This window comes from Panthera pardus, unplaced genomic scaffold, assembly GCF_024362965.1.
Source record: "Panthera pardus isolate Hobbes unplaced genomic scaffold, ASM2436296v1 HiC_scaffold_12, whole genome shotgun sequence".
NCBI classification, from domain to species: domain Eukaryota; kingdom Metazoa; phylum Chordata; class Mammalia; order Carnivora; family Felidae; genus Panthera; species Panthera pardus.
Genome location: NW_026526677.1, coordinates 102,986,376 through 102,999,502, shown reverse-complemented (window position 1 = coordinate 102,999,502; position 13,127 = coordinate 102,986,376). Strand labels below are relative to the sequence as shown.

Here is a 13,127-nt window from a genome sequence, read left to right as displayed (position 1 = left end):
TCCATCTTCCCCTTTGACCCTCGCAGCAGCAGGTACGGCCATCTTTGTTTCACAGCTCGGAAGGAGGGCCACTCTGGTGGCCGGGCTGGCCTGGGACCCAGTTCTCCCCACTCCGAGTGGCGCTGTTCACTCAGCTCTGTAATCGCTAGGGAGGATGGCGATGGTCCAGCCCGCTGTATCTTCTGGCTGTTCCCTCTCTGCTGTAAATTCCCGTCCCTGCGGTCCACCCCCTTGCTCCCTAGCTCTCCCTCTACCTGCACTGACTCCATTCCAACCCGCTGGCCTCCTCACTCCTCCTCTGTCTGGAATGGGCTTCCATAGACAGGGCTGTTTCTTCTTTCCCCTTTCAGCTTTGCGCTCAGAGGCCAGCTCATCAGAGAGCTCTTCCCTGCCTACCCCATATAAAATGGTGGCCCCCGGCCCTCTGGGTCCCAATTCACTTCATTTGTGTCTCTTTTTATCACTACCTAGTTTGTATTTACTGGGTTTTTTAAAATGTGCCTTTCCTTCTAGAATGTAAGCTCTCTGAGGACAGGGGTTTTTGTCTCTTTTGTTCATTTGCTGTAATCCACCTTGGGGCATATTCTTACTGGACATGCAAAAAGCATCCCTGTGCATAGGAAAGATACGACAAGGTGTGGTCATCCCTGAGCTGTGACGTGCTGTTCTTCCCACTCCAGGAGGAGCCCCAGGAAATTTTGTGGGGGATAAATGCTGATCTACCCACGTGTACCCATTGTGTTCAACTGGCATGACCTCCTTCCTTCCCCCCATCCCTCCCTCGCATTGATGCTTTATAAATGTATTAGGGGCTGAATGATGTCACCGTAATGCGTTTTGGGAAGACCCATGTGGTTTATACACACTTGAATTGCTTTGAATGCAAACCTGACATCATACTGAAGGCAGCAACGAACAACATATGCACAGTAAACAGGCAGAGACTGTCTTATTGATTAACAGATGAGGCCTCTATTATTGATCAAAGCTTGGCGAGGAAATTTATCACTTTTAATTTCAGGGCTGCCAAATATTTCTGCCTCTGAGCCAGCCATTACAGAGACAATTTAAAGGCACATGCCTCCTTGGGAAGAGGGGGGTTCTGCCTCTCTCTGCTGGGCTCCTGTGCCCTGGAACTGCCTATCTTTGGTGCGGGGCTCGCCCTGGGGAGTTGGGGAGAGTCTCAGTGGGGGAGGGGGAGTACTAGGGCTTACATGAATGGGGCCTGAAGTGGGAGCCAACCTTTGTGGTGTCTGTGTGTGCTGAGGGTTCTGACCAGTCTGGGTGGGTCAGACTCTGCACTGACGAGGCCAGGGGACTTTCACCTACTCAGCTCGACTTTGTGACTTCAGCAAGGCAGGGGTGGAGACGGGAAGCTCTGAGGGCAACCAGATGTGGTCAGGCTTGGGCCAAGCCGGCAACCTTGACTAGATCACATGTGCTAATCTGTTTTTATCTTCATCTTGAACTTGTCTGATGGTACACATCCGGCCCTTTATTTCCTACCTGGCCTCCTTCCTTTCTCTCTGCTTCTCAGTCATTGAAACAGATGCTGCGATGACCTTATTGATGGCTGTTTTCTAAGAACCCTCCGTACCACATCCCTTCAAGGTGGCGGCATAGAGGTTCCTCACCTGGTTGCAGGGCTCCTGCACGAGGCTGAGCTCCCAGGGCTTTCCAGCCCCTGCTTTCCTCCTTGGGCCTCCCCATCATCTTTCTTCTTTAGGGAGTCGTGAGAACTGTTTAGAACCAAAGAAAGAAATGCAGTTACAGTCCGATCCCTTACAAATCACAGAAAATCATTGCTGGCTAATGATTCAGGACTGGAGAGAGTTCCTCATTTCTAGAAGGCTGTGGCTTCCTCTACCCCCCTCTGGTCCACTGTGCTCTTTGAGGTCCTGGCTGCATTTCCAGAATAAATGGATGAAAAGTGGTCCTGGCTGCCACCTGAGTGATCACACATTGTGACTGTCTTTCCACTGAGTTTCTTCGAAAGCTCTTTCTTAAAGCTTTAGAAGCCACGTGCAGGTCCTTGGCCCAAGGATACCCAGCAGCTTGAAGAGATACCTGGAAGTGATCAAGACCTCCCGGTCTCCAGGAAAAACTCAACTCGAGACACCTAATACAAATGGCAGTATTTGTATTGAAAGCTCTTTTTATAAAAAAAAAAACAACATTTTTTAAATGTTTTTATTTATTTTTGAGACAAAGAGAGAGCATGAGCAGGGGAGGGGCAGAGAGAGAGGGAAACACAGAATCTGAAGCAGGCTCCAGGCTAGGAGCTGTCAGCACAGAGCCTGATGCGGGGCTCGAACTCACTGCAAGATCATGACCTGTGCTGAAGCCAGACGCTTAACTGACTGAGCCACCCAGGTGCCCCTGTATTGAAGGCTGTTAAGGAAAAGTGACTCCATATCTTCCCTAAGGGCATTTTATCATTCATTTATTTAGTCAACTCATATTTATTGAGCACCTAGTAGAGGGTAAATTTTGCTCATCAGTAGACAAGGTCAGTGTCCTCACAGGGTTTGCCTTCTACCTTTCCTTCTACCCTTCACTGGCAAGAACTGTTTATTGCTGTTTAATTTAAGCCTATACTGGTGCAAATTGTATTCTTAGTACTGTTCCTTATAGTACGTGCTATTACTCTAAGGCGGAGGTTTTTAAAACTTGTTAAAAAGTAGTGGAACCATTTTTCCAGCTAGAATTTTATGCAAAACTTTGATGTATAAACGGGATGTATTGGAATTTTATTGTTTTCAGTTGGGGGGAAGAAGCCCATACCTCCCCTTCTTATCCATGAAGCATCTTTTCAGAGGGAGCCCTAGAGTACAGAGATTAAGAGCAGAGGGTCTGAAGTCAAGCTGCCTGGGTTTGAATCCACTTCTGGTGCCCACTGAGCGACACTGGTCAAGCTACGTAACCTCTTGGAGGTTCGCTTTTCTCATCTGCTGAATGGAGTAATAACAGCATGATCTTTTTTTTTTTTTAATCTATTTTGAGATAGGGAGAGCACGAGTAGGGGAAGGGCTGAGAGAGAGGGAGAAAGAGAGAATCCCAAGCAGGCTCTGCACTGTTCGTGCAGAGCCCGATGCGGGGCTTGAACTCGCGAACCGTGAGATCATGACCCGAGCCAACGTTGGAAGCGTGACCCACTGAGTCACCCAGGTGCTCCAGCAGTTTGGACTTTTAAAAGCCGGCAGGATCAGAGGAGATGATACAGCATGCATCATGCCTGCTGCATGGTAAAGCCTCAGGAAATCTGAGATGGTTGGAAAGCAGCACTAGTTTTCTACTACGAATATGTGTAAGAAGTTCTGCCTCTTACAAGACTCTAATACAAAAGTAACACACAGGCACACTCAAGGCAGTGCTCAGATGCGTAGAAAGGAGCACGGCGTGGGGCCTCTTGGAGAGGGCAGGGCAGAGCCCGTGTGCTCTGTGTGTGCACAACCCGTCTTGAGAATGGAACGGGGCAGCAACAGACAGAACTGGGACCCAGCTGTGCTCCAACTCAGGGAGGGACGAGCGGCTCCCGTCAGGGCCGGTGAAGACGATGTCCGTGGAGCTGGGTGGCTAACCGCTCGGGCCTCGAAGTGACGTGGAGGAATTCAGAATCAGTGTAAATTTTGAGCCCTGTAGAACTTCTCGGGCAACGAGTATGAAGGAAACAAGTAGCCTTTTAAGGCACGGTATCTGTGGGGTGAATCAGAGGACATCTGGTGGTGGGGCAGCCATTGAGTCTACCAGTGTTCTGGGCACCACCTGGCAAGGGCCTGGGTAGGGGCAGTGACAGTACGTGTCGGAAGAGATGCACCTGGAAGGTATTTTTTAAGGGGGGATAGATACACGTCCCCCCTTTTCAATATTTATTTATTTTTGAGAGACAGAGGGAGAGCAGGAGCAGGGGAGGGGCAGAGAGAGAGGGAGATACAGAATCCCAAGCAGGCTCTAGGCTCCGAGCTGTCAGCACAGAGCTCGACACGGAGCTCACACTCATGAACCGCGAGGTCACGGCCTGAGCCGAAGTCAGACGCTTAACTGACCGAGCCACCCAGGCGCCCCTCGAAGATACTTTGAAAGCTGCCTAGGGTTGTGGCAGGTGCCCTGTGGCTGAATAACATATGAGAGCCTTGAAGACTGTTAGCGACTGGGAAAAAAATCCTGTTTGTTTTGATCCTGTGGCCTTGTCTCTCTGAGCCTCGTAAAAATAATAGTTCTACAAAAGTCGATCAGTTTGAATCGCACTGAATTGATTTTGTTTATTCCACAAATATGTCCAGTAATAGGGTCCCCCCCTGGGTGTCAGGAAGATACGGCTGTGTGTGGAGTGACACAGTCCCTCCCTTGGGAAGCTTAGAGTGTGGCAGGAGACAGGGACGGGTCCACAGGCATTTAGAAGAGCGCATGGTGAGCCGTCGATCTGGAACATACAGGGTGCTGCCGGAGCGTAAGGAGGGGCTACGTCATCAGGACGCGGGGGCAGAGGTTATGGACGCTGGTGCATATACTTGGTGCTAAACTGGGGTGGGAGTGAGTGACCAGAAGGTCAGACACAGGAGGAGCGGGAGGATGGGTGAGGCCTGTCAGTGAGGGAGAGCCTGGCTCCTCCAGGAACCAGACTGGCTGAGTGGACCGGAGACCAGGGAGCGAGAGTGAGGGAGGGGGAGAGAGATGAAGCAGGAAAGATGAGCACATCAGGAAGTGCTTTGTGTGTCTTGATGAGGAGGTTACATTTTATCCTGAAGACACAGGGGAGTCGTTCAGGGATTTTTGAGTGGTCAGGTGCAGGGGGTGGTTGGGACAGACAGTCTAGTTTGGGACATACTGAGTTAGGGGCTATCCAAGTAGAGGTACGTCAGCATTTCCTACCTTCCCATAAGGTGTAACCTAAGCAAGGGGGCCCATTTCCCCTCGTATTCTTTTTTTTTTTTTAATGTTTATTTATTTCTGAGAGGGGGGGAAGGGGCAGAGACAGAGAGAGAGAGAATGTCAAGCAGGGTCTATCTTGTTTAGCTCAGCTAAACGCGGGGCTCGAACTCACAAACTATGAGATCATGACCTGAGCCGAAATCAAGAGTCAGACGCTTAACTGACTAAGCCACCCAGACGCCCCCCCCTCCCTTATATTCTTTAGCCCTCTCTGTTCCTCACTTGGAGTCAGCCCCCGCCAGAATCTGCCTGCTTCTTGGGGCATGTCATCTGAACCCCATCTCTGCTTGTGTTGGTTATTCTGATTTTGTTCCCTCTTCTCTCTGGGAGACCCCTGGATGGCGACATCTGGAGCTCAGTTGGGGGTTTGGTCACAACCTGGAGGAGGGGCTGGGCTGGCTGCCAGGGCCAAGCACTGTCCCTGCCTTGATCTCCACAGGTGTCCAGCCACCTTTCCTAGTGTCTTTCTGCACGATTCTGGCCCAGGACCCCTTCCCCACAAGTGGAATATCACTCTCATGGTAACGTCTCCCCTTTCTTCCAGCGGGTGCCAAAGCCTTTGTCTGTGACCAGTGCGGAGCCCAGTTTTCGAAGGAGGATGCCCTGGAGACCCACAGGCAGACCCATACTGGTGAGTTGACAGCTTCCCATCCTGCAGCTCCTCCAAGGTGCCAGCACACGGATACCAAGGGACTTGGCGACACCCTCTTTCAGCACATGTGACCTCCATTCCTGTCCTGGGGAGCTGTGGGGGGGGATGGCTTGTGCCACAGTCAGCTACTCCCGTGTGTGGGGCTGGATGGCAGGAATGTCCAAGTGTGACCTTGCCCTATAAGAACAGCAGCCCTGGATGAGGCCCACCGTCTCTGCGTCTAACAGGCCACTGACGTCCCGTCTTCACAGAGCCCTGTAGCACATTCTTGTTGAAGTCTTAGAAGGTCCGTGATGTTACCTAGCATCCCCTTCCCTTGGTGAACGTTCGGGAAACCTCTCGCACTCCATCTGTATACCTCTGAAACCCTCAGTGGCCACAGGGGGCCGGTCTGCCATCTGTAAGTCGAGTCATTGTCTAAAAGAAAGCAATGTGTACATATGACGCGTTCGAACCATTTAGCTGGCGATGTCACTGTATTTGTTGTCAGAGCACTGATTGCATGGCATCAGTGCCCCTCACCACCGCCGTACTCCGTCTTCTTTGCTGTAGCTCAGTGCTGTACTTGACCTCACCTGGCCTGTCTTTCCGTAACTCTGTAAAGCAGGAGGCTACTCCCATGTCATGGATGAGGACCCTGCGGCTCAAAGGAGGGTCAGTGACTTGCCAAGTTAATAGTGGGGCCAGGAGTGTTGCAGCTTGGACAGCCTGGGTTTCTCCTTGGCTCTGACCTTCCTGTCTGTGAGATCATGGATTCGTTATTTGAGGTTTTTTTTCATGCATATTTATTTTTCACAGAGAGAGAGGGAGAGGCAGACTGTGCATGAGCAGGGCAGGGGCAGAGACAGAGGGAGACACAGAACTTGAAGCAGGCTCCAGGCTCCATGCTGTCAGCACAGACCCCACTATGAGGCTCGAACTCACAAACTGTGAGATCATGACCTGAGCCTGAAGTCAGATGCTCAACCAACTGAGCCACCCAGGTGCCCTGATGAGTCCATTATTTAAACTCTCTTACTGTGGTCATCTCATCTGTTAAAAAAGTGGAGTCATGATAGTACCTACCTCCACAGCAGAGTATTGTCGTGGGGATGAAGTAAAATACTTTATTTGAAGTGCTTTGCTGAGTGTTTGGCTCATAGTAAGCATTTGTTAAATAGGGGTAAATAAATGTATTTAAAATGTAGTAAATATTTATTGATTTCCCACCAGGTGCCTGGCATGCTTGTTGAATATAAGGTATAGTAACATCCAAGACAGATAGCATTCCTGTCCCCTCGTGGCACTGAGATTCTAATAGGGAGACAGTTTAGGCAAATAAGTGTATGATATAATGTCAGATGATAATAAGTGTTAGTAAGAAAATAAAGCAGGATAAGGGAAAGAGTGTGATAGGAGAAAAGTGGTATTTTATATTAAATAGCTTGTCTTCTCTGAGAAGGTGACATCTGAGCAGAGTCCTGATGTGAGGGAGTGAGCCACTCAGAGGGAACAGGTGCTTGCCGAAGCCCTGAGGCTGGGCCAAACCTGACCAGCTCGAGGACCAGCATGAGGAGCAGGGGGCAGGGGAGAGGTGGCAGGGGGTGAGGTGCAGAGAGGGTTGGCACAGGAGGTCATAAATCAGGTGGGTCTCTCAACCCTAGTAAGGAATTTAGATTTTATTCTGCACATGCTAAAAGTCCACTGGAGGGAGATAAAACATTTGCAAATCACATACCTCATGAGGGACTTACAGTTAGAAAATATAAAGTCCACTTACAACTCAATAATAAAAATACAAATAACGGGCAGAAGATCAGCATGGACATTTCTCCAAAAACAGACAAACAGTCCATGAGCGCATGAAAAGATGCTCGGTGCCATTAGGCCATTGTAAGGGAAATACAAATCGAAGTGACAACGAAGTAGTTTTTTATACTTAGCAGGATGTGGCTGCGGTACAAAATGTAGGCAGTAGGAAGCGTTGGCGAGGACATGGAGAAATCAGAACCCTTATACAGTACTGGTCAGCAGGTGAAATGATGCAGCCGCACTGGACAGCCGTCTGGCGCTTCCTCCAAAAGTTAAATACAGAGTTACCATTTACGTAGCAGTTCTACTCCGAGGTGTCTATCAAGACACCTGAAAACCTATGTCCTCACAAAAACTTGCACGTGACTTTATAGATGCATTATTCGTAATAGCCAAAAGGTAGAGATAACCCAGTGTCCACGGATGGATGGATAGACAAAATGTCGTTTATGTGCAGAATGGAGTATTATTTGGCTCTAAAAAGGGATGGGGTACTGATCACACTCTGCAACGTAGATGAACCTCACAAACGTGATGCTCAGTGACAGGAGCCAGTCACAGAAGGCTGCGTGTTGTGTGGTTTCATTGATAGGAAACAGCTAGAATGGGCAGATCTATAGGCAGAAAATAAATTAGCAGGTGCCAGAGGCTGGGTGAGTTGAGGAGACCTGGGGAATGACTGCTAATGGGTATGGTGTTTCCTTTTGGAGTGATGTCATTGTTCTAAAATTGATGGTGATGGTGGTGGCACAATTTGGAATGTATTAAAAAGTATCGAAATGCAGTTTATTTTTATATTTATTTGAAGATTTTTATTTTTAAGTAATTTCTGTACCCAACGTGGAGCTTGAACTTACAACCCCGAGCTCAAGAGTTGCTCTACCGACTGAGCCAGAGGGCTCCCCAAACTATATAGTTGAAATGCGTGAATTATGTGTTATATGAAATATATAAATGATACCTCAGTAAATCATGGCACCCTACATGCACCACACACAAATGTATGTGCATAGACATTTGTAGAAGAAAGGAAATAATGGTTCCTTGGAGGGTTTTGAGTGGGAGAGTGGCATGACTTGATTTATGTGTTTAAAAGTGCACTCTGGCTCCTGTGTTGGGAATTGACCATGGTGGTTATTGTAGTGAACTACTCCAACACTAGATTAAAGCAACAAAGTGTTATGATCTCTGACGGCTCTGTGAGTTGACTGGGCTCAGTTGGGTGGTTTTCACTTGGGGTCTCTCACGAGATTGCAGTCAGGCGCTGTCTGGGTCTGGGGTCATCTGAGGGCTCGACGGGGCTGGACATCTGGGATGGCTTCCTCGCTCACGTCTGTGACTCTCAGTGCTCTGCCATGTGGCCTTCCTCTACAGCAGAGTGGCCTGGACTTCTCACATGACAGCTCAGGGCCTCAGGAGTCTGGAAACATAAGCTGTCAGCTCTGTTAAAAGCCGGGCTAGAGATGTCTAGCATCGCTTCTGCCATGTTTTATTGGTCAAAGCGGCCCCAGACTGAAGGGGTGGGAGACTCGACTCCCGTTCTCTAGGGGTAGTGACAAACACATACTGAGTGTTGTATGGCAGTCATCTTGGGAGACTGACTGCCAAGCTACCGCAGGGGACTAGCATGGAAGAAAGAAGTCTTTCCTGGTCTGCTGCTGGTACCATTACTTTCAGCAATATTTCCTCGTCCTGTGATCTCACAAAATCTGCCTTTCCTGAGTGGAAAACACAGTCTCGGTCTGTTCCGCCCTGGCCCGTGACGACTAGAAGAGTGCTTTCTAGGTGAGCATCTCCCTGGCTTGGTTATGGAGAAGGTGACTTGGCCAGGTGACTTTGACCAGGGTTCCAGACCTGGTTATCTTGAAAGCCAGGGGAAGACCCAGGTGTCCCCAGGTCCCAGCCAGCTTCTTAATGCTGGACCCCATGAAGTGGAGAATCTCGCTCTGAGAATTCTGATCTGGGGCCTGTGGAGACTGAGTGGTGAGCCAGCTTTCCCAAATAGCTTAATCTGTCCACACAGATTAAATCAGCAGCAGGGAGCAAGCCACCTCTCAGCTGGGATCAGAGGAGGTGGCTGAGTCCCCGAGGGGTGAGCAGATGGGGGAGGTTATTTGCAAACAGGCCTCATGCACTTACTGAGCACCTTGTGTGTGCCTGGCACCCACTGCGGATACAGCAGTGATCATTACAGACATGATTTCTATTTTTTTTCAACCCATTTTATGGAGATATAATTCACATACCATACAGCTCACCTGTTAAAAGTATACAGTTTAATGATTTTTGGTATATTACACCATTTTTAGAATAGTGGCAAAATATCTATCACATAGAATTTGCCATTTAATAATCATTTTTAAGCATACAATTCAGTGGCGTGAATGCCATGTCAACCTAGTTTTTTAGAATCTGGGTTGATGCGGCTTTGAAAGTTGGGAGCCGTCTTAGGTCCAATGCTTTTCTAGGATTTATTAAATTGAGTAAGGGTTTGAAAGTGGCCAACACCTTCCAGAAAAGGATATTTGTTTCAGTGGTTGGAAAGAGCCTGGAGTTTGAGTCTGAAGCCTGGGACGGGGCTCTGACTCCGCTCTCTGGGAGGTGGTTGACCTTGACTTGTTCCTCATCCTTTCTTCCCTAGAGGTCACCTCCCCCGCAAAAGGAAAATAGTGTGATCCTTCCTATGGCAGAGGCGGGCCCGGCCCATCCAGCCTCACTTCCACTTTTTCTCCAGGTTGAGTCAGTGGAGCTCTTGAAAGGGGTGAGAAATGGGAAAATGAATCCAAATGAGGGATGACAGATGAAGGTGGGTGCTTCCGGAAAGGCTCCCTCCGCGCCTGGGCGTGAGCTGTGGGCCAGCTCCCCCGGTTGGCTGGGAGCACTGGGACACTTGCTGGTGCAGGCTGGCGGGCTGGGCTGCCTTATCCTTTGGCAAGGAGGTGACTCTTCTGACACCTGGCGGAGCTCATTTATAGTTGTGTTGCCTGCGGAACCCAGGTAGCTCCCTGGCCTCCCCTCAGAATCCCTGAAGGAACACAGCTTGAAATCTGTCTTCCATTTCTGTTGTAAGAAAGGGGGCCCACGAAGTAGAGAGAGGCCTAAGTATAAGGAACACTGACAGTAACACTGAAGTTGCTGGATTGAGAGCAGCTGACTGCGGTGCCAGGTGCCATTGGAGAGCCACCAGGAGAGCAGAGAGAGTTCTGAAGAGGGAGAGGAGCCGCGGAGACCCTGGGGAGAAGGAAAACCATGGCATTGCTGCTTTGTGTTTCTGATACCTTAGTTGATAAAATCCGTTTCTGTCTCATACCCAGTTGATAGATGAGAAAGTGGAGGCCTAGAAGCCACCTGCTAGGAAGTGGAGAGCTGGCACTTGACCCAACTCCAACTCCACTGCTCTTTCTACTGCCCCCCAGCTGCCTCCACAGTGACTTAACTGTTGTCCACGAGTGGGTGGCTGCACAGTTAGGGAGTGCCTGTTCAGAGATCATTTTGCTCAGGGCCCTGTCTGGGCAGAGCTCTTTTGGATCCCTGTGACCCATTTAGCTAAGAATCCTCAACACCCTGATTCCCCCTCTCTCCCTCCTGGGATGGGATAGAACTTCCCTGAAAAGAATCGATTCTAGGAGTGCCATGCCCAGGGCCGCCATGTTGGGGACTGACAGCTAACCTGTAGTAATGCATCAGATGGGTGATCATGGTGTCTTTGTGGGTGGGGTGGGAGCTTGAAACTGAAAAATGAATTTTGTAGAAAGTAGTTTTCATTCCATTGTAGCCAAATGAATGGCATTTTCCCATTCCACCCTTTTAACCCCACTTACCCTGGCTTCTCTCCTGGGTGTGTGTGACTTCTCCTACATCCCTTGCCCTGACATCTTGGTGGGCTCAAGCTGGTGCTCTGGGAGGCCTGCTTACGGTTGGGCTGGGCTCGGGCTTTGTTGTCAGACTTTGGTTTTCTGTTTTGGTACAGCGAAGACTTTGAGGAGATAAACAGAGATCACTTTACACCTTTTATATTATGACAAATACATATTGCAAAACACTGCTGCTTCCAAAATGTTTGGGTTGCAGAACGGCGAGGAATTAACAGCTACGCGCCTCCCCGAGATGCCTGTTCTTCATTTACACGTCAGATTTTTTTTTTTTAACTGTTCGGTAAAATAAAAAGTGAGGAAACACGCACACACACATGCATGTAGACACGTCCGTGTGCACCCAGCGCACCGCATAGCTTCTATATCGGGAATGTCTTAAATTAGTAAGGAGTTCTTTAAGTCCAGATAAACTGATAAATACCATTAATGGCTTAATTTATACTCTGGGTTTGAAATTTGACACACGGACACTATCTTGGCTCAGGAAACACAAGTGGTTTTGTGCCAGAGGTTTTAATGACCGATCAGTAATATAAATTGCTGCATCACTGAACAGAAATAGCTTCTCCGTGTCATTTGATCTGGAAACTTCTCCGGCCAGGCAGCAGTTAATAAATTTAAAAATAATTACCCTCTTTATTCAAAGTCAAACTAATTAGGAGTGGGTTTTACAAATCATAATGTTGTTCAAGCCACTGTACATCCCCATTTGGGACCTGAACAGGCCTGGGGGCAACAGACGGGATCGGGTAGCATTAATTAGAGGGCAGGGGAGGTACCTTGGCTGCTGAGCTGAAGGCGACGGGGTTGAGATGGTCGGAGCATGCCCTGCGTGGGAAGGAAGTGGTCTCAGTGAGAGGCCTTGGGGGTGACCTATAGGAACTTTCAGCCTTTTCATTCGTATGTGGGGAACTCAGGGCAGCCGCCTGGCTATGCCCTGAGCAAGACTGGGCCAGGGCCTATCTGTGGAGGTCAGGCCAGAGAGACTGTGAGAACCCAAGGAACAGGAAAGGTGGACTGGATGTCCATGGCTGCTTGGGGAAGTGGAAAGGATGACCTCTTCGAGGACTTTTACTCATGAGGCAAGTTTGGGCGCTGATAGCGTGACTTGGGTTTGTCTTACAGACTTCAGGGAAGAAGGTGCCCCTTTAGGGCTTGAAGCCAAGAGTCTGAAGTTCAGAGTATTCTATGCATAGTGACCCCCAGAACTTGGGATCTGGTGTCAGACTGTTTAGATTCCAATCCTCGCGCTGTCCATCACGACCTAGTTTTATGATCTTGGACAAGTTGCTTAACTTCTGTAAACTTCAGTTTCTTCCTTCATAACACAAGGGCAATGATGGTGTCTGTCGTATACAGGGTATGGTGGGGATTTGATAATCCATGCAAAGCACTCAGCACAGGCCTTGCATAGAGAAGGTCTCAGGAAATGGTGGTACTGGTTATGGTCACCGCATCATCAGGATCTTCATCAGAGGCCTCAGAGGGCACCTGTTCCCCACACTGGGTGGGTGAGAAGGGAGGGGCCGTGTTGGTGGCAGTGGCGGTGGAGGAATAGCAGCAGCATATAACTGCCTTCCCGGGGTGGAGGTGGGATCTTCCGGGCTCGTGCAGGCTTGTCTTCTGGCCAGGAGGACACTTCCAGTGTACCCAGAGAGCCAACAGCCACTGGAGCTAAGTGCAGTTGGGAGAGGCGAGGGCAGAATGGAGTTCCCTATGTTGAACAGTCCCACAGAGCAGATTCGGTAGGCCTTAGTTACGGCCGTGGTACCGGGTGAATGCTCAGAGCTTCCCAGGGGAACCGCTGCTTACCAGTATCTAAACAGATGACACCGAAGTCTAGGCCAGACAAGTGCCGAGCTGGGGATAGCACCAAG

The 13,127-nt window shown here is 49.4% G+C and overlaps 1 protein-coding gene across 4 annotated transcripts in view; it reads left to right on the top strand.

Annotated features, from left to right (window-relative positions):
* The window catches only part of ZBTB16 (zinc finger and BTB domain containing 16), a 193,444-nt gene that overhangs the window by 124,518 nt on the left and 55,799 nt on the right, over positions 1-13,127 (top strand). For all 4 annotated transcript variants that reach the window (XM_053900474.1, XM_019469098.2, XM_053900472.1 and 1 more), the window contains one exon: positions 5,477-5,563. In XM_053900474.1, coding sequence (XP_053756449.1) covers positions 5,477-5,563 — 87 coding nt within the window. The remainder of the gene's footprint in view (positions 1-5,476; positions 5,564-13,127) is intronic.